The sequence below is a fragment of the Triturus cristatus genome, chromosome 5_2 (assembly GCF_964204655.1).
Source record: "Triturus cristatus chromosome 5_2, aTriCri1.1, whole genome shotgun sequence".
NCBI classification, from domain to species: Eukaryota; Metazoa; Chordata; class Amphibia; order Caudata; family Salamandridae; genus Triturus; species Triturus cristatus.
The window spans coordinates 958,799,719-958,822,994 of record NC_140588.1 but is presented as its reverse complement, the minus strand read 5'-3'; the positions used below and the strand labels follow the sequence as shown (position 1 = coordinate 958,822,994).

The window sequence follows — 23,276 nt, the reverse complement described above, 5'->3', positions numbered from 1 at the left end:
AAACGTCGAAGTAAGGGAAAAAGAATTGAAAAAATAGACAATATTTTCTGACAAACTCAGAAAAAAGTGGAGCTCTGTTGCCAGGATCCTTCTAGAAGGAGCCGGAAAGAACAACTGACCTAACTGTCACCCCTGAGGCATGATGGGAAGGTGGGGGTCAGGTGTGCCTTAAAGGCACGGTGTCAGTTTTTACTATACAGCTATGAGTTAGCTTTTCAGTCTTTTTAGACTGGGTATTTGCAATGCAGCCTGGGAGCTTCCTATGCTTTCAGTGTTTTCTAAGAATTTCTGCTGTTTTCTAAGCATTAAAACAGTTTCCAAACAAGTTATAATGTTGTTTCTCATGTTTATAATGCTATTTTTCTAATGTGTAGTGGAAATTCCTTACAGCATGATTCAGCTCTAGGGTGTTAGGGGCTGCATTTGCTTGTGTATACATATAGGTATATATGTATGGATATGTATATGTGGGGCACATATAATATACTGTTTCCGGGATCCCGCACATGGGCGGGAATATTCTAATGCTTATGACTATTGATGAGGATCCCCTGGAAGAGAAATCTGAGATACTGGTGTATGCTAGGCAGGCATGTTTTGAACACCTCTACTGCTCTCATTTAGGCAGTCTCTTTTCATTACTTGACTACTGGTAGCCTATTCTTTGTCTCTAATAGAAAATGTGAAGTTCTTGAAGCACACAAAAATGTTGATATCAGCATGGCTGACAACCCTGTAGGCTGACATGTTTTTGTTAATAGGGGCAGCCATTACAATATGGCCCCTTATAGTGTAATCTTGTTGTTTACAAAGATGGGAGCTTTATGTTAACCTGTGGGTGGAGCGGACCTATTTTGTGCCATGTTAATTTAGTCTTAGAGAAGCTAACTAGGGGGATCCTCCGTGGTCACTGAGTAAGCCCTGGTGCCGCCTTTGTCCCGGGTGATTGTTAAATTGGGATCCCTGCTGATGACTGCTCTCAGAAGTCAGTGCCACTAAAGCACATGTAAAAGACTTAGTTCCCCACAGAACCCAGGACGCCTGAGGCCCCACCCCTTTCACCATTTTAGTAAGTTCTCTCAACATCCTTTAAGTTAAGTTCAGGCAGTGGCTCTTCAAATATATGGTGATTCATCCTGTAATGTACCCAACATCTAGCTCATCGGTGCCTAATAGTTTTTCTGCACAGGAAAAGCCTCGCAAGCCAAACTGGCAGACTCATTGTGATTTCTCGGTAAAGAGAGGTTGTAATTCCAAGACCCAAAGGAATTCGATGCTGCAATTTGTACAAAATTTCAAAGGTGTTGCAAGGGGGTCGATCAGAAACGTCTAAGGCCACTAGTTTTCATGCTCTATCTCACAACTCAGAGTGACCTGTTCCTGAAGCACTCATAACCCAATGGCAGAAAAAGAAACCGATACATGCAAACAGACCCGATTAAGGGGGAGACACAAGATTTTTTAATGCCGATAATGGCTTTATTTTAGCAGTTTCCCACCTAAAATTACTTCTAGTTTAATAGAATTCAATGGGAAAATGCATTGTAGGAAGCTGGGTCTGTATATACTATACCAAAATGAGGTATAGTGTGCACAGAGTCCAGTGGAACCCCAAAGGTAGGAAGAGGTAAAAGTAAATAGCACCTTACTCTATTTGTGGTAGTGTGGGCGAGCAGTAAGGCTTTATCAGAGGACAGTGTTAAGCATTTGCTGTACACACTCAGGCAGTAAATGATGTCACACACTCAAAGACTGAACTCGTACCAATTTGCTAGTATCAAAAATAATATTACGTTATTTTATGCTGAGGCCCAATGTTATCCAAAGGGGGGTAAGGGGCCTCCGGTTGGTGGCTGCACACCAGCAGGCCACAAGGTTGTGGAAGCAAAGCTCCTGGTGTTAGGATCAGGGCAAAGGGGGATCCTAGTTAGCACCCAAAGTACACCCGCAGCGGCGGCTGGGTGCAGGGTGCTGTTTTGGCGTTGGGTGCACTGTTGATTTCAATGGACTGCAGGCTCGGGGACGAAGATCTTCTGGAGGTGACCACCGGTTGGAGAGGTAAGTTGGGATGCCTGGGGGTGCTGGGACACCGTCGGTTAAGCCACCCAAGGACGTGGGACGCCTGGTGCAGGGGTGTCTTAAGGCGTCAGATTTTCTTACCAGCTCCGGTCGCGGTCGGGGAGAACCTCCAGAAATAAACTGCAGGCGCTGTTTGGAGATTTGAGGCAGGTCAGAGATCACCAGATCTCAGGTCAGGATCACCGGGGAGACCTCCTCGTGGTGTTGGGCCACTCGAACTCGGGCCGTGGACATCGGGGGCAGACTTGCGGTTTTGGCCAGAGTCTGTGGGTGAGCAAATACAGTGCTCACGAGAGACAAAGTCTTGGGTTTGCAAGGCAGGGCAGGTCCTTCGGGTTCTTGAGGGCTGCCAGACACACCAGGATTTCGCTGGAGCAGGTTCGAAGTGCGTACAGGCCGGTAGGGCTGGGGGGCAAGTCATTGGGCATCCTCTTCTTAGTTTAGACTGGCTTCTTCGGTCCTTCTTCTCTCTGGCTCTCGTCTGAAGAGGCAAGGTTCGGGCTTGCCCCTAAATACTAGATTTAGGGGTTTTACTGGTAAGTAAAGGTTGGAACCAATGGGTCCCTACCTTGAGGTGGGTACACCCCCTATTATGCCACCCTCCAGAGGGAGGGGGCATATGCCTCTCTCTGGTTGGCTGGGCACCCCCATCTACAAGATAGTGGGGACAGAGTTGTGCTTCACCTCGCCTCCCCCACCTGAGGGGTGGGGTTGGCAAAAGTGGGTACACCTCCCTTCCTCACTTGGTTTTCCCACTGATTCTCCCGCCCAAAGTGGGGGTGAGAACCGGTGGGGCCAGTTGCTGGAACCAGCAAAAGGCCTGAGGAAGCTCACAAAGGCGGCAAGCCTTTGAAGCATCTACTTCGTCGGCCCTGCCCACACTGGGATGGGAGGAGGATTGGCACCTCGTCCCAGGATGTGCATTGTTCCAGACCCCCGAGAGCAGCAGGCTTTCGACACAGGGGTCCAGAAACATGTCTGGTGGAGGCAGCTGGCGAGCAGTCACTCAGCCAGGACACTAGTGTTAGGTCGTTTTTCAGGGTCAGCTCCAAGATGCCCTCTGAGTGCATTTTTAATTAAATCCCACACTGACATCAGCGTGGGTTTAATGTGCTGAGAAGTTTGATACCAAATTCCCAGTTTTCAGTAAAGCCCTTATGGTACTCTGGAGTTCACAATGACAAACTCCCAGCACCATATACTCTTAATGGCATTACTGCACTTACAATGTCTAAGAATTGGCTTAGACACTGTAGGGGTACAGGGCTCATGCACCTGTGCCCTCACCACTGATATAATGCACCCAGCTGGAGGGGTGGCTGACCTATGCCAGGGCAGTGGGTTGTAGGCATGGCACACAGGGATGTGTGCTATGCCGACTTAATTTTGTTCTGCACCTAAACATGCAGCCTGCAATGGCAGTGTGTGTGTGTAAATGTACAGTGCCTCTAAGGGTGGCACAATAAGTGCTGCAGCCCTTAGAGACCTTCCCTGACCACAGTGCCCTTGGTACCTGTGGTACCATTTACAAGGGACTGACATGTGGCCAAAAAGTGCCAATTGGGTTTTGTCTTAATGCAGTTTTAGGGAAAGAACATAGGCCCTGGGTACCTGTTTGGTAGGAACCCAAGGCACTCTCAAAGTACATCAGCAGTTTGGCAAAAAGTGGGGCAACCATGTAGAAAGAGGGCACTTTCTTACATGCATTTTCCATGATTTCTTTCTTATTCTCTCACTTTCCAATTCTAAAATGTTGGCATATATGAGAAACCTAAGATGGAGTTTTGTCATGGTGCGTTGTTACAGCAGAGGGAACACCAGTCACACTGAAAGCAAAAATGTTAAAGAAAAACAACATGTAATGTCTACATGCAACACTAGATGGCCGGAGTGCAGAGCATATGGTCTACTGCGGAATACGCTGCAAACTTGGATTCCAGTTATCACATCTTACTGCTTCAAAATACTAAACAGCGAATAAGGCAGAACTCAAAATATTTTCAGTAAAACTTACTTTTTGGTTGGGGTTCCACCAAAGCCTAAGTCTGGGAAACAAAAACAAAAAACAATTGTAAATTTACTGCTCAAACACATGAAAATTAATAATACCAAATACTTTTTTTTAACTTACTTCCTACTAAATTAGCAAGAGAAGAATCAAGGTCATTGGCTAGAATTTTTCCACTTTGTTGGCTGGTCATACCAGACCTTTGGCCTTGTTGTGACACTGGCTGTAAAACATCTTCTACAAAATAAATCCCTTGAAGAAAAACAATAAAAACAGGGTGAGTGAACAACTACAAATTATGTTTAAAGCACTTTATAACAGCTGCAACTTCTGGATTATAAATGCCTTCCAACTCTTATTTCCATAGTCACCTAACGTCTGCCCATTAGATACAACAATAATAGACAAACAAGTTATTTAAGCTCCTCATCTTGAACTCTGTGTATGATAGTCCACGCGGATAATATTAAGAAGCGTATGTACGGTTGCGCTTAAAATTTCTATGTTTTAAAACAAAAGCATACAAGGCATAGGGAGTCACTCCTAGGATTAAAAAGAAGAGAATATGAAAAAGCATCTACATGGTGATTGGAATACTCATGGCACTTTCGCTCAGTCCTTCACTACCAGCTGGCATTGGAATAAGCGCTTTGGTAGTAGGACGGACAGACAAGAAGCTGCTGCTTTACAAATTGCGCGCTTCCGTCATGTGTCTCCATCATCACTTAATTTACTTATGCCAAGCAAGGACAGGGGGATGGCTGTCTGGGTCCTGTAAAGAAGCTGGAGCAATGATTACCAGACCCTTGATCAGCAAAAAGGAAATATGTTTTGCTGTGATGTCTGCCTTCACCCGTCGTTACACATTTCCTAGAATAACTGAGGAGTTGACAATAGAAGCATGAATATGATGTAAGCAAATTCGAACCAGACTTTTTTAAAGTGCGGAAATAACTTATCTTTATATATTATTCGTACTCAATTTGCCAGTCTCAGAAGTATGAAAGGCAGAGTTAGCCTTACTGAGAATCAATATGGTGGCCTTGACATTACATCAGATGCCAGCTGCAAAAGTGTCACTGACCAAGCCATCTGCACGGCTGTATTACGTAAGGCTTGCAGCACCGGAGACAAATGCATCTCTAAGAAATACTTTGCTAGAGTAGGAGAAACAAAGCCCTTCACTCACATGATATTTTAAAAAATCTATGTTTTGATTATCCTCCTCAAAGTCATTAGATGATACTCCACACAAAAGTATTGTGGCAAACCACTGCACATGTATCACAAGCTGCAACCGCTTGCCCTTCAGGAAGTTGCACTGAATCTTGGTGTTATGTTGAAGACATTAAGGTTTTGAAACACAAAAATAAATGATCTCTCCTTTAAGACTGTATCCTGGATCAATCCTATTGTAAAAGTATTTGCTCTGGCTACATTTAAACAATTTGCTTTGGGTTTTCACAACCTTGCAACCAATTAGAGAGCTGGCCCATAATTTGTTGACATTCTACAATGAACACCTGGAGCCGTATTATGGAAAGTGCCCTGGTGACGAAACTGGCATGTGTGCCCACTTTATGCCCCAACCCCCCCCCCCGGGCATTTTGGTGTTGCAGAAAGGGCCACAGAAGCTTGTGCAGTCCTTTCTGTAGTACAGATAGCACTGGCGCACATAGCACCACCGCTATCACCAGATGGTGTACTCATTTGCATGGGGTGTGGCCCCATGCAATTGAGGGAATCCCTTTGCCTCTGCGCCCATGCCGTATTATAGATGCAGGTGCAGAGATAAATAAGCTGTAAGGAGGAGTGTTGACAATGCGCCATCTAAATGGTGGAGCAATGTCAGTTCGCCCCTATGGGATTCCCTCAGACATCCCTTGCAGGCAGATTGCAGTCACTCACTGCACCCGTTTGCAAGGGAATCTCTCTCCCTCTTATAAGTGCAGGCAGATTGCCGCCAGCACAGTGAAACACGGAGTGGATGCTTCAAAGCTGCTCCATTTTTCATTTCACCCCTGATCCTAACAGGCATCAGGCCCATCACTGCCTGCTTCCTCCGGCACAAGCAGATACAGCAGATCCTGACAGCGGTGAAGGCACATGGACCTTGCGACTTCAATGGCCACAAGATCCAAACAATAGCAGACATCTCCAGGGATGTCTGCTCTGTGCTGGTCATTGACCAGCACAGAGCTTAACCTTTCCCTCCAGCCGCATTTACACAAGTGGATATTAAGTTCGGCCTCTTTGAACCGGCCTGGATGTGGATCACCATGGGCGGCAAGTCCAAGGACATTTACGACCCGGAGATGCTGCAGGCTTTCTTGTATGCCCCACATGACAGGGCCATGGATACGACCCTGGGCCACCCAGACATTTGGCAGAGGATCAACCTGCGCTGGAGAACTTGGCCAACCCGCCCGAGGGCCCCGGCATCAGGACAAGTTACACCACATGCAAAGTGGCGGGGAGAACGCATTGAAAGTGGTGGTGGAGCACATTCAGGACAGGGGGTGCAACAAATCCCACTCACCACTGAAGCTGGGACTGCCCGATGACTCATGGGCATCGTCCAGGTTGCTGCTCACTGAACTCTCAATGCACCCCCGCCTCTTAATTGTTGTGCCTTTGTGAGATTAGTTCTAATTTATTTTTCCCTCTCCCTCACCTCTTCTCTTGCTTCGTCTCATTTCCTCATTTTAGTTGGTTATCTTGCTCGCTTTACCAGCCTCCAACTCTGGCTGATTGTCCCCTCCCCTTCCCAACCCCTCCCTTCCCTTCTCCCCCTTGTATCGCTCCGATAGAGCCACTTAGACACCTCTGCGTCGTCCTACAGGTCCTTTCCTCCCTCCTCTGGGCCCTGCGATTGGCGATTGCCTTCACCTCATCTCCTGGAACATTAATGACCTCATGCACTATGTGAAGCCAAAAAAGTACTAACTTACCTCAACTCCAGGCACGCAGACATAGCACTACTCCAGGAGACGCACCTCATGGAGGCAGAGAAGCTCCGGCGGGACTGGGGCGGACAAGGAGATCCATAGTTGTTGCCCTTCACAAGTGGCGAATGGCTTGATCGCCTCCCAGAAATGCAGTGTCCATACTGATTCGCAGGTTCCTGTCTCATACGGCGCACAAAACTTGAGTGACCCAGAGGGACGATATTTGTTTGCAAAACTGATGGTTGGTGAGAAGGTTATTTGCATCTGCTCTGTATAAACTCCAACAGGCCCAAACGCGCCTTCTGCCGGCAGTTGGACTGGATCCTACCTGAGTTAAACACATCTTTTGGTAGGGGGCGACTTAAACCTGGCTTGAGATGCAATCTTTGACCGCACAGGCGCCACTGACATGGTACATAATGCAGATCGGGCTTTTCTAGGCGACATTAGAATGGACCACGGCTTCCAGGACGTCTAGAGACTCCTGCACCCGAAGTACAGGGAGTACACCTACCTGTCTCTGGCCCATGACACGCAGTCATGGCTGGATTCCTTCCTAGTGACCGATTCACGGATCCCCCTGGGGTGCCCTCTAGGACCACTCCTGTGTCGACTTGCGGATGGACCTGGGACTGGCACGACCTGTCAGGAAGCCCTGGCACCTTAACCTGTCCTGCTACAACCACCAAGTGGGCAAGGAATCACTTAAATACCATGTCCGCTCCTACTGCGAGCACAATAAGGGTTCTGTGGACTTGGCCCCGACCCTGTGGCCGGCGGCGAAGGCAACTATCAGTGGCCAGTTGATGAGAGATGCTGCCCTCTCCAACAGGCAAAGGGAAGAATGGCAAAAGGCATTGGAAGTGGACATAGCCTGTCTCACAGATGCATACACGGACAACCCCACTGACGCAATGGCGCAGCCTAAAGAAGATGCATATGGATCTCAACTCCCTCTTTATCTCCAAGGCGGAATCTGCACTTCAGAAACTTAGGCACAGGCACTACAAACAGGTGGAAAAGCAGACATGCTCTTAGCAGCGCAGCTGAGACAGTGGAAGGTGGGGGTGACAATATCCGCCATCACCTCTGACGCGGGGGTCCTGGTTCACAATGGTGGACCAGTCGGGCTCCTTCGGCCTTCTCTCCAACAGGGACCAGATATCAGGCCTCCCCAGGCCGGGGAAGCACCCCATCCTATGCAGTATTTACTGCCCAATTTCCCTGCTTAACGCGGATGTTAAGATACTGGCCAGCATCCTGGCGACTTGTCTCAAGTGGGTCCTCCCCTCCCTTATCCACTCCAAGCAGGTGGGGTTCGCACCAGGCCTCTCGGCGAGTAACCACCTCCGAACACTGGCTCACGGTGTCTGGATGGCAACGGATCTACTGGAGGAGGCCTTGGCAAGGTTGTTGGACGATGAGAAGCCTTCGACAGGATAGAATGGGACTACTTGTTCACCGTACTCTGGATATTTGGCCTTGGTGTAGAGTTCGTTTCCAGAGTATGCAGGCTCTAATACACTCACTCAGCACAGGTTAACTGTGGTGCTTCCTCTCTGACCCTTTCGTGGTCCGCTGGGGAACGTGCCAGGGATGTCCACTCCCCCCTCTGCTCTTTCACCATGCCCTCTAGCTCCTGGCAGCAGCCTTGCCCCAGTCAGACCAGATCGCGGGCAATCCCACGCCCAGGGGACCTTTAGCATTGAATCTGTACACGGATAAGTTGTCTCCCTCGGCACTCACACTATCAAGTGTCACCAAGTGCGCAGCCATAGCCGGGTACCCAGTTTAGTGGAAAAATACTTATCTCAAATACTCGTTACCAGGGACTTTGAGCGCATGGTGGCAGACAATTTGAACCCACTCATTGAGCACATGCAGCTGGACCCCACGGTTCACCTATGTGTTGGGCATGCTCCCCTTGTTGCCACCTCTATCAGTACATCGCCGGGTGGATAGAGCTATCAAAGACTTCATATGGGGATCAATGAGGCCTCGTCTGTCCATCAGAAAGCTCCTTGCCCATAGGTCCGCTGGGGGCCTAAGCCTCACATCTGTGGAACATTATTGCATGGCCCTCCTCCTAGCACAACTGGCGTACATGAATACCCAGGTCCAAGAACTCCCCTTTATGAGTCACGATTGAGAACCAACTGACTGCTGGCCAACCAAGATTCAATTCCCTCCATCTTCCCGACCCCTCCAGTGCCAGGACTCCGAATCCCATGTTGCAGGCCATGTACAAAACTTGGGCGCAAGCCCACAAGCTCCTCTCAATGGACGCATGCCTGCATGACAAAATGCCCATTTGGAACAATCATGCCATCCGTGCCGGAGAAGGGGGTTAGGGGGTGGGGGACATGCTCAATTAGGGCTCTTGACGTGAATTCACACCCTTCCTCACATGCTGTCCCACGGCGAGCTTAAAACCTTTGCAGAGCTGCAGGAAGATTCTGGTCTGCTGCTAGCGCAGCAGTGGCACGACGCACAACTGCGCCATTGCTTGACCAGCAAACGTGGCCCGCAGCGCTTGTCCATCTCCCACTGCCCTGTGCTTGCATACCTCAAAACCTGGGGTCAATACAAGAGTGTGATGTCAAGACTACAGCTTCCTGATTTGCCATCTATATGAGGGGGAGTGGGTGGAGCTTCTGGAGAACTTGGGAAGGGGCATCCAGGAGGCCCGGATGCAGTTTAGCCTCTCTAAGATATTCCAGGGTTGGCACTGGACACCGATGCGGCTCAAGATAAGTGGCGGTAAGAGGACGCACATAATGAAATAAGGAGTGGGACTATGAAGAATGGCAAGGCTATCCATGGGAATTTAGGTAACTAACACTTATTTGAAATGTACGGCCTAAAGCACATGCAGTAAACTTATTTATATGCATGTTTTCATGTTTTTAGAGGGGTATTATAGGCATGAATTTCAAGCTCACCGTAAGTGTAACTATAAGTGATAATTAATTCCCACTACTGACAGTAATATTTGCATTTGCAGCCTCTTTCAAATCAAACTAGTCGATTTCGCTGAAGCTTTTTTTATGAGAATTCAATGCCTAATTTTCCTTATTTCCATAAGACTAATTGATGTGTAATTAGCAAGTTTTTTCCCCTGGCAATATAACGTTCAAACGATCTCTTCACAATTTAATTTGCCTTCAGCATCTGCGTCACAGGCTTTTGCCTCCCTACCCCCCCCCCCGCCCCCTGAAAAAGATCTCATAAGATACATACTCTTGGAAAGTATTTGAATTAAATCAAGGCATTTTATCAACTGCCATTTTTACTTATGTTAGCTATCTTTCTTGTATTCCAATGCATATGGTCATTCCAAAAATAAACCATTTCACTCTTCATACTCCGAGGCAGTGTATCTTCAAGTGGAAAGTAAAGCCTAAAATATACTGTTTTATAGTCATTATAAGAATTAGCAATATTTTCCTATTTGACAATAAACGGGAAGTATGGTAAGAGGTTACTAAATTATCCATTATGCATGACCAGGTACTACAGCAATGAGTGAATTTAGCAGGGATATCCTTTCCTAACCTTCCATTTACAATGAGAAAATCATGTTTCCTTACAGAAATCTAGGATAAATAATTCATGTTTGTCAGATTTAATACCGGCAGGGAATATTGGAAAGGGAATATTTAAAGCTGCCTCTTTTTCTTTGTCTGCATAAATCTCTATTGCTTGGTTAAAAACTTTAGCATTGAGATCGCCAAGCAGGATTGTATGGCAAACTTTTTCCTGTTCAATAACATGGGACATAAATGACAATATAGATTTAGTCAAAGAAAAATTCCTTATACCCGCCGCAATATAGAATATACCAACAATAAAGAAAGGATTTCAGAGTTTGCAATTATATTTCCCATTCATTTTTATACCCTTTACTACATTTGACAAGTGGTTAATCAGACAATAAAAACGTATACAATGCTAACTTAGTAGGGTCACCATACCCCCTGTGCATGGCCCTTCCAGGATTTCCTGTCAGGACAACTAAAAACAAAAATGTTTCAAGTTCCATGCCATTAATAGACCACATTTGTTGAATACAGATAGTATCTGCTCAAACCATTTAAAAAGGCAGATTTTTTCTTGGCAATTAGAAATTCTGCCATATTCCAGGGTAGGACTTTCATCCCATTTGCTTACAGATCATTTGTCCCTTATTAGATCTATGATTAAGTGTATTCGCCAACCAGTCCCAATGTAGTAGATCAGCAATCTTTAGAGGAGATACAAGATTCTTCTTCTTCTAGTAATATAGATACAGTCCTCCCTCCTACCTTTAAGTTGCTACTGTAGCCTTGGTGTTTTTTAACACAGGTTCTTTACACAAATTAGTCATCATGCTTTTCTGCATCACTAAGTTACTGAAAACCGTGATTTAACAATTTTGTAATGGGAATTAAAGTGATAACATCTACTAAGAAAATATTCACCATTTTTTAAGATCAGATTAACAAAACCCAAAACTTTTGAGTTACAGGTAACTCTTGAATGATTGCCACTATATAATTCAATAATTGTAACTGTGTTTGTATCACTACTTTTTTTTTAAAAAACAAACTTTAATGGCGTTTTCATTATAGTACATTCACACAAATGGACTGTTAGTCTTCATTCAGTTACCGGTCAAAACTATGAAAATAACAATTGGGTAAGAATGCACCCCCCGTCCGTAGCCATGGACGAGGGCAGTCAACACTTAATTTCCCATAGTCCGCCAGACATAGTCCTACAGACCCCATCTTCAATGCCTTCCAATAGACCAACTTCCCAACTATCCCTCCTCTCTACCACCTACTCCCATTTAGGTTGTGTTTGTAACACTACTTCTCACCATTCTCAATGCTTCTACTTAAGACATACAATTTAATAGAAAGGATCTATTCAAAGGTATAATTTGTTTATTGAAGAGTACTATAAAATCTACTGTAGGTGGAATTCTAGAAAAATTACAGTCTTTAGATGAAAGTAAGTGTATTGCTGTTCCATTTATTCTCAATGAAAAGGATGCTGTAGATGGTGCAAAAACCTTTATATCTGGATTAAGTTCAGGACTTGATCGTACATTGTTTCCACGCATAGTCACTTCTGTTGGCCTATCTTTAGGAGCATGCACTTGTACCACAGAATTGACTGAATAATTATTTTGCCCAGTGCTTGGAGTATCATTATCTACACACTGCGGTAGTGGAAGACTGTCCCTTTGTTGCACCACTAACTGAGATGTACTATTAGTCAAAGCAAGAGGAAATTTCATTTTTCTTTTGCACTGCTTATCTATCCTACAAAGTTTTCTTTTTATCCTATGCTTATTTCTTTCTTACTTACCAAGGTTTTTTTCCGGCTTTCACTTTCTACTTCCAACTCTTTTTCCCCACCACTTTACAAAAATAGGGAAAAGTGTGGGGGTATTGTCAGGGGTATACTTACATTGTTATCTGCACATTAGTCTTCAAACAGAGTTCATAATGTGTAAGCTTGACATTAGTCTGAACATTTGAGGGTTTTTTTCTTCTCCCTTTCTTTGACCTAAAGGACCGAATTCGAGCAGCTCATACTTCAATATGTGACCATACAACTTGAGAAATATCTTTTTCAGAGCCACTCCCTCTTAATGGTCCAATACATATTTGGTCTTGGTATCGAAAGGTGTCATCTAATGTAGACATTTTTTGCTGATATTGTCTCTATAGCCAATGTCTGAGATCCCCATCGCCTTTGGGACAAGATTTAGATGGTTCACTGAAAGGGTATTTCAAATTTGGTAAGGTACTAGCAGACCTTTCAAATAAATATAGAATAGAAAACAAAGTTCTTTCTAGAGTACAAAAAGATTCAGCTTATTGCTTATAGGCTTCTAGTAAATTAGAAAATGCTTTCAAGTACATTTTTGGGGTAATTAATAACTCCGATATTAAGGGAGATTTCCTACTTTGTGTACTGCTAAACAAATTCATAGGCACTTGGTAGATGTTGCACAAGCAGGTTTAGTTTCAACACCTTAAATATTAGTGTTAATATAATTATCAGGAAGAGAAAAATCAGTAATAACTGGTAAGATAACATTGTTATACTGTATTGTTTGAGGGCTAGTTTCAATACATTTTTATACCTCTTACCTTCATCAACTTTTCCATAATATGTAAACTTTGTCTTTTTGATGTATCCAATTAACTTTTCTCCTCTATTTTGGCAAAGTAGGTCGGAATAGATATCAGATCTATCAAAGCCCCCAAGTGACATTAATTTCGCATGGTGTTTAATTTTTTTTTACATGACCTAACGCAGAATAGTTTTCCCTGATAAAAATGTTCTGCCAATTGTTCTTGCACAAGGGTGGAGTCCAACCAGATGCTCTCTTCTACTCAAAGCCTCAAACCAGGTTTGACTAACAAATGGCTTACCAAGTAGTTGATATACAAAATCTTACAGAAAACCAGTAAAGTGTATTCATAAACGCTTCCGAAAACCACAGCAGTGTTCACTGAACATACCACTGAGTCAACTGTGTCCAGACCAACTTGTAGCAGTTATGAATAGATTCTCAGATGCTCAAGGAGACTATGCACTGTAAGAACAGACATCTCCACAAGAGAATTAATGTACCAGACTGTAAAAAAACCTGCATTAGAGTATTTTAAAGTAGCACTATTTGACACAAATATACTGTGTCCCAAAGAATCTACCTCCTTAGTCGTTTCATCAGGCAAACTTGCAAAGACCATTCCAGACTTCTACTTGAAGGTGGAAGCCTGTCCCACTGGGTCTCTGGGGTAGGATGTGATATCAAATACACAAGGTTTGACAGAGCACACCAATATTTCCTAAGAACCATGTTTGAAAGAGCTGGATTTGATTTCGGATTATTCCAACACTCAGCTGATTCATACTCACGGCATGACAAAATATCACCGGAGTTCAGTTTATACCATCAAAACTCTTCAGAGACTCTTTTGTCCCTTTCCCAAATTGTCTTTAGCTACCACATAGCGCAAACAGCAAGATGCAGCATCATGGGAATTACCCATCTATCACAAGCACTGTGGGTCTGGATCTGCAATCTGTACATGGAATTTGAAACAGGGTTGACTCCTGCACATTTCAGGAGACTTCCTGAAAAAGCACATCAAACCTCAAATCCAACCAAAGTGGGAAATGAAATAAAAAAAAAAAAACAGTGGCTTCTGATCCTACAATGATGGAGAGCCAAAAAAAATTGAACTCCTGCCACTATGGTCCAGGCACCGTTTTAGAGAGCATCTATAATTTTTGGAAAAGTCACAAGATTCCATCTAGGACGCCATAGCGCACCATCTGATGTTGGTGTTCCGAATAGAGTTTAAGCACCTGTGGAAGGGTTCAAACAAGGCTGCTGTAGGAGAGGGCAGTGGGTATCCATTATAAAGTAATTTTATTGAGTCTCATAGCCGATCACACAGTGAAACACAAGGCCCTTGTCCTGTTGAAGAAACCCTTGCTGCAAATCAACAGATAGAAAATGGAAGTCAATGCTGTTAGGGGGATTTGGCAGTGTACAAACTGCTTGACACCACATCTAGCATGGTTAGGGTGCGAAGAGAAGTGATTATGATTGACTGGAAGGCATTTAAACATTTCAGAAGGGTATAGTATAAGTGACCATTTAGGCCTGTTTAGGTCTAAGAACAGGTGAAATGTAGCAGGATGATCTTCTGTGAGAAACCAAGGGAACAGTAGAGAGACTAGTAGCAACAGGTAGCTGAAGTAGGGCCGTGGCATGATAAATGTTCAACTGACAGCAAATAAAAGCTGTTGCACAGTGGTTTAAACAAACTCATTCACTTAACCCCTTGCATGCCCGCCCCTTTCCCCGCCCAGTGCCGCGCCTTGCATTAGCGGGCGGAGTTTATGACGAGCTGGACTCGTCATGGGCACAGCGCCACCGCAGCCCATGACGAGTCCAGCTCGTCATGGGCACTGAAGGGGTTAAATAACAGACATCAGCTTCACTAAATCTCTCAAAAGGTGCACAAATTCATCTCATTCACGTTTTCTTCCGCTGTACTGGGCATGTCTACTGGTACAATGATACCAGTTAAAGATCCTCATACTGTAGGCGATAACGTTTTTCACTTTACAACTGGATCAATTGACAGCATTGTTGTGGTACACCAAGACCTTCCTCAGGACCGTTGCAATCATGTGGCTAAATAGACCTCAGCAAAACCAAAGGGGATGATGGACGGAGTGTTGAACACTGCACCCCCAGATGAGTGCTTGCAATGTTCAACACTCCATCCATCATCCCCTTTGGTTTTGCTAAATAGACCCCAGACAAGGAAACACCACCATTTTACATGTTTACGGTTAAGGTTGACATCTTTATTAAATGCCGACTATTAAAGCACATTTGCATGCGCGACCATATGGGAAAATAGGCTCTGAAATAGATTTACTTACATTTACACTACTTCGTAGGCATACTATCAGGGCGTTAAACATTCCGTACCAGGCTTAAGTTAAAACATTAAAAAAATATATATCTTTATAGTATTTTAGTATACTTACATGTATGTATAAGAGCCCATGGGACTAAAGTTCCAATGTTAATGTTAGGAGCATTTGTAAAGCGCAACTGTTACCCTGAGGTGTCCTGGCGCTAGCTACCATCCTCCAAACAAACACAGAATGGGCCGGGGAGAGCAATCAATCAAAACAGCCACATTTAAGAGCCTTCCTAAATCCAAGCAGATCAGAGCTATTCCTCAGGTGAAAAGGCAAATCATTCCAAGCCTTGGCAGCACCCGCGCCAAAGCTTTTTCCTCCCCACCTGACTTTTTTTGTAGGTGGAACAATCACCAATTTTGCGTTAGAAGAGCGCAATGGTCTGTTGGGCACATACCATTGAAATTGCTGTTTCAAATGTCCTGTGCCTTGTAGCGCCCTAAAAACCATATATAGAGATTTAAACTGCACTCGTTTCTTGACCGGGAGCCAGTGTAGTTTGCGGATCTCACTGGAGACAGAACCATATTTGGGTATACCAGAAAGCAATCTGGCTGCTGCTTTCTGTAAATATTGAAGTTTGTGCAAAAAACGCTCCTGGATATTTAGATATAGGCTGTTACAATAATCAAGTCTTGACATAATCAGTGAGGTAATCACCAAGCGGTGACTTGCTTGGCAGCACAGGCAGTATTTTCTTGCATGTCCTAAGGACATATGACGTGGCCGAGGCGACTGCGTTCACTTGGGCCCCAAAATTGAGTCTGTCATCAAAAACTACTCCCAAGTTTTTTACCTCCTGGGTGGGAGTCGGACGAGAGCCCATAGAGTCTGGCCACCAACTTGGGTTCCAGAAACTGGGCTCATTCCCAAACAGGACAACTTTTGTTTTGTTTGAGTTAAGTCTAAGGCAGTTTTGGGACATCCAACTCCCTACTGCTTCAATACAGTCATGGAACCGTTTATCTATTCCAATCGCCTGTCCAGGCAGCAGCGACACCACAATTTGTGTGTCGTCAGTATAAGAGGTAAGACTACAACCGAAGGAGCCAATAAGGGGGGGCCAGGGAAGACACATACACGTTAAAAAGTGTAGGACTTATGGATGACCCCTGTGGGACTCCACAAGGCAAGAAAAACGGTGTGGCTCGAAACTCGCCCAATGAGACCGTTTGCGATCTGTCAGAGGAAGGACTTCAATAATTTCCAGGCTTTGCCGTGCACTCCACAGTCCCGCAGCCGGTCCATCAGCAGATCATAATGGACTGTGTTGAATGCCGCAGAGAGGACCAGTAAGATCAAGGACACCTTACCACCCCGATCAAGGGCTAACCTGATCCCGTCCGTGGATTTAATGAGAGCAGATTCCGTGCTATGACCCTCTCTGAATCCAAATTAGGTTGGATCTAAAGCTTGAGTGTCACGCAAAAGGGCACTCAGCTGAGCATTCATACTTTTCTCAACAATTTTTGCCAGAACGGGGAGACGAGAAATAGGGCGAAAATTGTTAGGATCCTTAGGATCCAGACTAGGCTTTTTATGTAGTGGCAGTATTGAAGCTTTTTTCTAGGTTCTGGGAAAGTATCCTTCTGCGAACATTGCATTAAACAAAAGTGTCAAAGCAATGGGCTTAGGGGCCACTTTTAGTACTGTGACGGACACAGATCATCTGGAGATCCTGATTTAATGGATATAAGTAGGTTATGAGTTTCCGAAGTGGATAGAGGTGTAAATTTGTCCAAAGTAAACTGCAAGTTGGAGACTGACTTATAACTTTAATTTTGATCCGTTATACCCTCTGTAGTTGGTCCTTTAAACTTAGAGAAAATGGCCTCGACTTTCTCGACAAAAAACCTGGTAATATCATCAGACAGTCCCTGGCTCGTTGAGATATTTGCTCGGCGAGGATAAGTCAAACTAGTAACGGTTAAAACAGCTCTTTTGACGAATTCTTAGCTGAATGAATTTGCTTAGCGAAGAACTCCTGTTTCGTCTCAAAGAGAAGTTGTTTGTAAGTCCTGAGACTTTGACTATAAATAATTTTGTCAGACTCCTTATATTCTTTACTCCAAATTCTCTCCATCCGTTTACTATACAATTTCCGGTGGTTAAGTTCCTGTGTGTACCATGGAGCGAAGGGTTGTGCCCTCTTTGGAGATCGAATATGTGCTGCAGAATGCACCTGTCCAATGCCACCTGCGAACAGTATTACATATACTTATCGTATCCGTTCTGGGTAGTTTCTCATCAGGTCACGGCATATCTTAAAGAGTAACATAGCCCATTGCCCTACCCAGGTTAAGGTTCACGGACACTTACCGTGGTTGCCAGGTTACAGACATTGTAATAATAAATTAAGAAAACCATGCAACAAGCTCAGCTATAAACTTCAGAACAATTATAGCACCCAGCTCTGTACCAGGCTTAAGTTTACTGCACAAAATGTTGGTGTTTGTTGTTGTCTGCGACAGCTCTGCAAGGGTAGAATCAATAATGACGGCCTGCTGGTAATATGGGTGAAGGTTATTATATAAACAACACCAATCCTTTGTTTATACAAATGCACATTTTGCTGTTACTGTGGAGGCTGCCCCATGCCAGAGTTCCAGCCCGCTGAATCTTGTTCCCCTAACTGAGAAGGGATATGGCCTGTTCTGCACAAGAACAGGCTCCCAGATGAAAAATACCCACAGGTGACTGGGGAGTTAGATCACCCTAAGACATTCTGGCAGAATCACATGCCCTAAACCTACTTGGTTAGGAAGCGCTAGGTAGGAGTGGAGCCTTTTTCTGAAGCAGGCAGTCACTTACTTCTATGGTTGTATGGCTCAAAGACACTGCTTTTTGCTAGGATTTTAAATCTCATACTATAACCTGACTCCTCCTACCTCCGGGCCCAAAGAAACCTGGACAGACTACATACATTATATTTTCCACTGCAGCAAAAATAGACACTTCTATGCTTATGATGGGGCTACTACTTGCATTTCGGACCTGAATGCAATGTGTAGCAGTTAGCATGTGCCCAAATCAGACTGACTGCCTGGATTAACTTTTTAGCTCCTATACAAGTTTACTGAAAAAGAGGTAGCTGCTGTTAAAACATAACTCTCTGCTGGTTGGAGTATGCTTTCCGTGTGACAGAATTTAAAACTGAGACTAGGAAGGGCTGGATCTGCTGGGGCTTGTGGTGGGACAGCTTTCAGTTTACAATAAACCCCAAGCTTTGGAGTAGGATGAGAGCTGTATATATGCATGTTATATAGTGAAGTCTGGTTCCTCATAAATTGCAAGTCCGCCTGGCTCTGATGCTCTGTCCCACCTACCTACAAGCTGATGTTACACATGCTAAGTATTTGGGAAAGACGCTGTCAGACCACAACTCCATGGAACTTAGCGTGACTTGGGGCTGAATCTCAACTCTCATGGCAACTTGGCGAACTGAACCTCAATTATTAGAAGCCATAGTATTGATGGAAACCCTAGTTACCATGAATGACACATTTTGCAAAAAATTTCAATACTGCCTCATCGCACCTGGTGCAAAGGGAAACATTTCTAATTGTAGTGATGGGTGTTTCTATTAATACTATAGTGGGGGCACACAAAACAGTCATCAAGAGAGAGAAAAAATCTCTCTCTCTCTCTCTCTCTCTCTCTCTCTCTCTCTCGCTCTCTCGCTCTCTCTCTCTCTCGGTAGCCGGAGACAATAGACTCACTGACTGCCTACCGGACGCCAGAATCAAATATGCAGATCTCCTTAAAGGACTGTGTAATATTGATTATGCAGCTTATACACAGAGAGCTCACACAGATGGCGATAAGGTCAGTAAACTGCGCAATGGATTAAACTGCAGCCCCCACAAATGCCCATTCTGTCAGTAACGCCTTCCCAAACAACATTAAAACTACTCCGCTGGATATTAATGAGGCCTTTAGTGAATATTATACCAATTATGCCGCTCCCCACCCTTGTGACCACAACGAAATTGATTCCATCCTTGCCGAAATACAACGACCAAAGGTGTCCGCTATAGATAGTGGCACGTTAGGTGCCCCACTTACACCAAGCAAACTGCATCATGCTATTGATGCGCTCGCCAGGAAGAAGACACCTGGTTCAGATTGGTTGCTCATAGAATTTTATGCTCCATTTACCTCCTGCTTGGTATCGCAGGTGATGCGTCTCAATAATACGTCTTTTGAGGGTGGCTCTTTACCACCTACCATAAGTCAAGCCATAGATACGTCTCTACTGAAAACGGAAAGGGACCCAGAGAATATGTCCTCCTATATACTCTTATCGTTATTAAACTCTGTATACCCGGAGCACCAGACAAGGCTGCCCACTTTTGTTATTATTTGTGCTGCAGATGAAACCTCTAGTGCTACACAACAGGCAATCAGCACCAACAATGGGGGAGGGGGGGGGGGGGTGGCGGGGAGGGGGGGTATACTCTCAGGGACTTATCACACATGCAGTCTCCATTTATGCTGACGACATGATATTGTATGTCTGTGATCTCAACATGGACCTAACACACATATCTACTTTATTCAAGTTGTTTGACAGCTTGTCGGACCTTCGGGTAGTTTACTTAAAAACCGACGCCTTTTCTTTTACAATTGGACCAGATAGGGTTAGCCTCCCCTTTGGCACTTATAAAATGCAGTGGGCTCCTCAAACATTTATCTACTTAATCATACAGATGTACAGGGAAACTAAAGACCTCGTAGATGCTAACCTCATGAAAACTATCACCTCGCTGAAACCTCAAATTGTGTTCTGGGTCACCCTTTCCCTTTCATTGGCGGGATGAATAACTCTGGCCAAAATGGTTATGCTGCCCGCTTACTGTACCACTTTGTTAACCTCCCTTTCGTTATTCCTGCCTCGGTCTTCAAAACAGGTAATTCCTTGCTCATTTAACGCATGTGGGGCTCCAGTAGACGCAGAGTTTGGTTATCTAAGATGCAGCTAATGCCCAGGGACGGGAGAATGGGTGCACCCGTCTTCAAAGCATACTGTTTGGCAGGACATCTGCAGTGGGTATCCCACTGGTTGGCTGGCCAACACCTAGACAAAATCAGATATACGCCTCGTATACTTAACGTGGGAAAATTGCATTGTCTGCTGCTACCCGAGGTGAAACCACCAGCTGTTGGACCCGTCAGCAGCATTTGAGATTGTGGATCATAACATCTTGCTGCACAGGTTAGAGCATCTGGGATTAACAGGATCTGCGCTGAGTTGGCTGGGCTTCTCCCTTGAAGGACGTGAGCAGATGGTATGGATGAAGCTGCATGCCTCAGGAAGAAAAGTGTTAAATTGCGAGGTGCTGCAAGTTTCCTCGCTCAGTCCCATGCTATTCAATATTTACAGGTCTCCTTTGGCATACTTGGTAGATCCTTTAACATCAAAATCATCTCATATGCTGAGGATACTCAACCCCTGGTCGCGTATGATGGGGATCCTGCAAGGGCTGCCTTTTCCAGCTTTCTGGTGGCACTGCTAAATAATCTGAAGGCCAACAGATTACAGTGCAATCCGGATAAAACAGAAGTCTTATTGTTTGGATGGGATCCTCTACCTGGCTGGTTCGGGGACTGGCCTGATAGTGTCCATCCCCCTTCACACACCATCGGCGGTGGCCAGAAATCTGGGTGTGTTGTTTGATGACCAGCTTTCATTGGGAGTACAGATGTCAGCAGTGGTGAAATCATGTTTCTAGATTTTTCGCATGCTGAAGAAATGTATTCACTTGCTCCCCCAAGATTCCCAAGTGACAGTGGCTAGGTCACTGATTTTATCTAGGTTGGATTACGCCAATGTTCTATTTCTTGGTCTCTCAGAATAGCTGATCCAGGGGCTACAGGTCATGCAGAATATGGCAGCCCGTCTACTTAAAATCCCGAAATGTACCTTGGTGTGTCATCTTATCGGGACAAACTTCACTGGCTGCCAGTTCACCAACGCATTAGGTACAAAGCTTTGAGCATAACACACCAAGCCCTCCATAATAGGGGTCCTATGTACCTAATGAACGCATTGCGGCATATTGCTCTAGGAGGCACCTGCACTTTAATTCTGTTGGCCTTATTGTGTCCTCACTTTCAGAAATAGCAGAGGGGAGGCTCTTCCTTCACTGTTAAGGCAGCAAGCTTGTGGAATAAATTAACTGAATACTTGAGACTTATTCCTGAGGAAGTTAAATTTAAAAAGGAACTGAAAACATTTTTATTTAGACTTTAGGGGTTATTATTGGCGAAAGAATCACTGTGTAATCCTCTTTGGCATGACTAAAAGTGCCAGAACACTCTTTCGAGTAGCTGTGTGCTATAGAATAGATTTTCATTCATTCATTCATCTTGGAGCCATAGCTTAACATACCTGAGCAAGATTTGGGGGCGGGGGGGATGGATAGGGGACAATCTAAGGTGGAGTCGCTGCTCATGCACATTATGGATTAGGGCAGGTGACAATATCTTGTGACTCGAAGCTTCTTCTAAGATAAACCAGTTGTAATGTCCAAGCCCACCAAAAGTAGTATGCAATGGATATGTTTCTATAGCTACACATGCTATGAACAGATATTGTTGCCCAAAATCAAACCCAGAACTCGAAGGCTAAACAATAACCAAATAAGATGAAACTATTTAAAAACAGCTGAAGAGCTACCACAGACACATTCAACTGTGAGTCTACTTCTCATTGTTTGAAAAAATACACCACAAGAAATTGACTAAATAATCACGTTTTAATAATTTCCCATGACTTGCCATTAAACAAACTTTCACTGAACAATGCACAGATTCCTAGAGAAGCAGGACGATGAGCCAGGAAATGTACCAGCATACAATTAAACAAAAGGAGATGATCGAGGGAGCGCTGAAACTTTTCAGACACTCACCCTGAGTCACAGATCTGGGTTGAATCCATCATCGTTCTTTAGCTCAACTCGCCACCCCAGTTCAGACACAGCTATATGCAAATCAGTCTTGACCTTGTGCCTCATGGGAACACAGCACACTTAATGCAGCAGGGTTCCAGGATGGGATTGTGTTCTAGTATAAGAGGTCATCCAGTAAAAGGAGAGGCTATACGGCCGAAGGCACAGTATTATACGTTTCCCTTCTATACTGTTTCATGCTCAGTACTAAGGCGGCAAGAGCTGAGTGTGTCCACATATTGTGACAAAGAGGCAATTTGTGGACTACTTGTTATCTCACATCACAGGGTCCTAACCTGTCAGCTTGTGAAGTGGATACTGCAGTTATGTGGTCTCTGTATAATGGGAGGGGAAACATTGTGATTCTTGACTCAAAGAAAGCCTTTGCCTATGAGAAGCAAATTAAAATAACATAAGAGCAACTTATGTAGATGTTCTTATTCAATCAGCATCTGACATTCTTAGCATAAGACGCTCCCTCCTCCATAGCCACGGTAGGGGAGAAAGCATGCCGGTATCTGGAGAAATATCCAGTACACTGGCCTCATCCAGTTCTCATACTAGTCAATTTCCTCATCAGGCTGGTCTTCTAGGGAGTCCGGCGACCCCTCCCAATCTTCTCTCACTCCTAGCCCCTCAGAATAATCCTCAGGAAACTGCCTAGGACCTGTAGGTCCTGTTGATGCTGGAATTGACATAGGGCAACACGATACCGGCTTCGGGTAATCAGGGATCAGGATGGATGGGAAAGACGTCACCGGTAGGCGCCGGCGTCTGGAA

At 44.7% G+C, this 23,276-nt stretch overlaps 1 protein-coding gene across 4 annotated transcripts in view; it reads right to left on the bottom strand.

The window, feature by feature from the left end:
• LOC146829464 (phosphatidylinositol-binding clathrin assembly protein-like) overlaps positions 1-23,276 on the bottom strand; it is a 704,267-nt gene that overhangs the window by 232,286 nt on the left and 448,705 nt on the right. For all 4 annotated transcript variants that reach the window (XM_085608147.1, XM_085608148.1, XM_085608150.1 and 1 more), the window contains exons 14-15: positions 4,211-4,339; positions 4,094-4,124 (exon numbers count right to left, since the gene is read on the bottom strand). In XM_085608147.1, the coding sequence (XP_085464273.1) occupies positions 4,094-4,124; positions 4,211-4,339 (160 nt within the window). The remainder of the gene's footprint in view (positions 1-4,093; positions 4,125-4,210; positions 4,340-23,276) is intronic.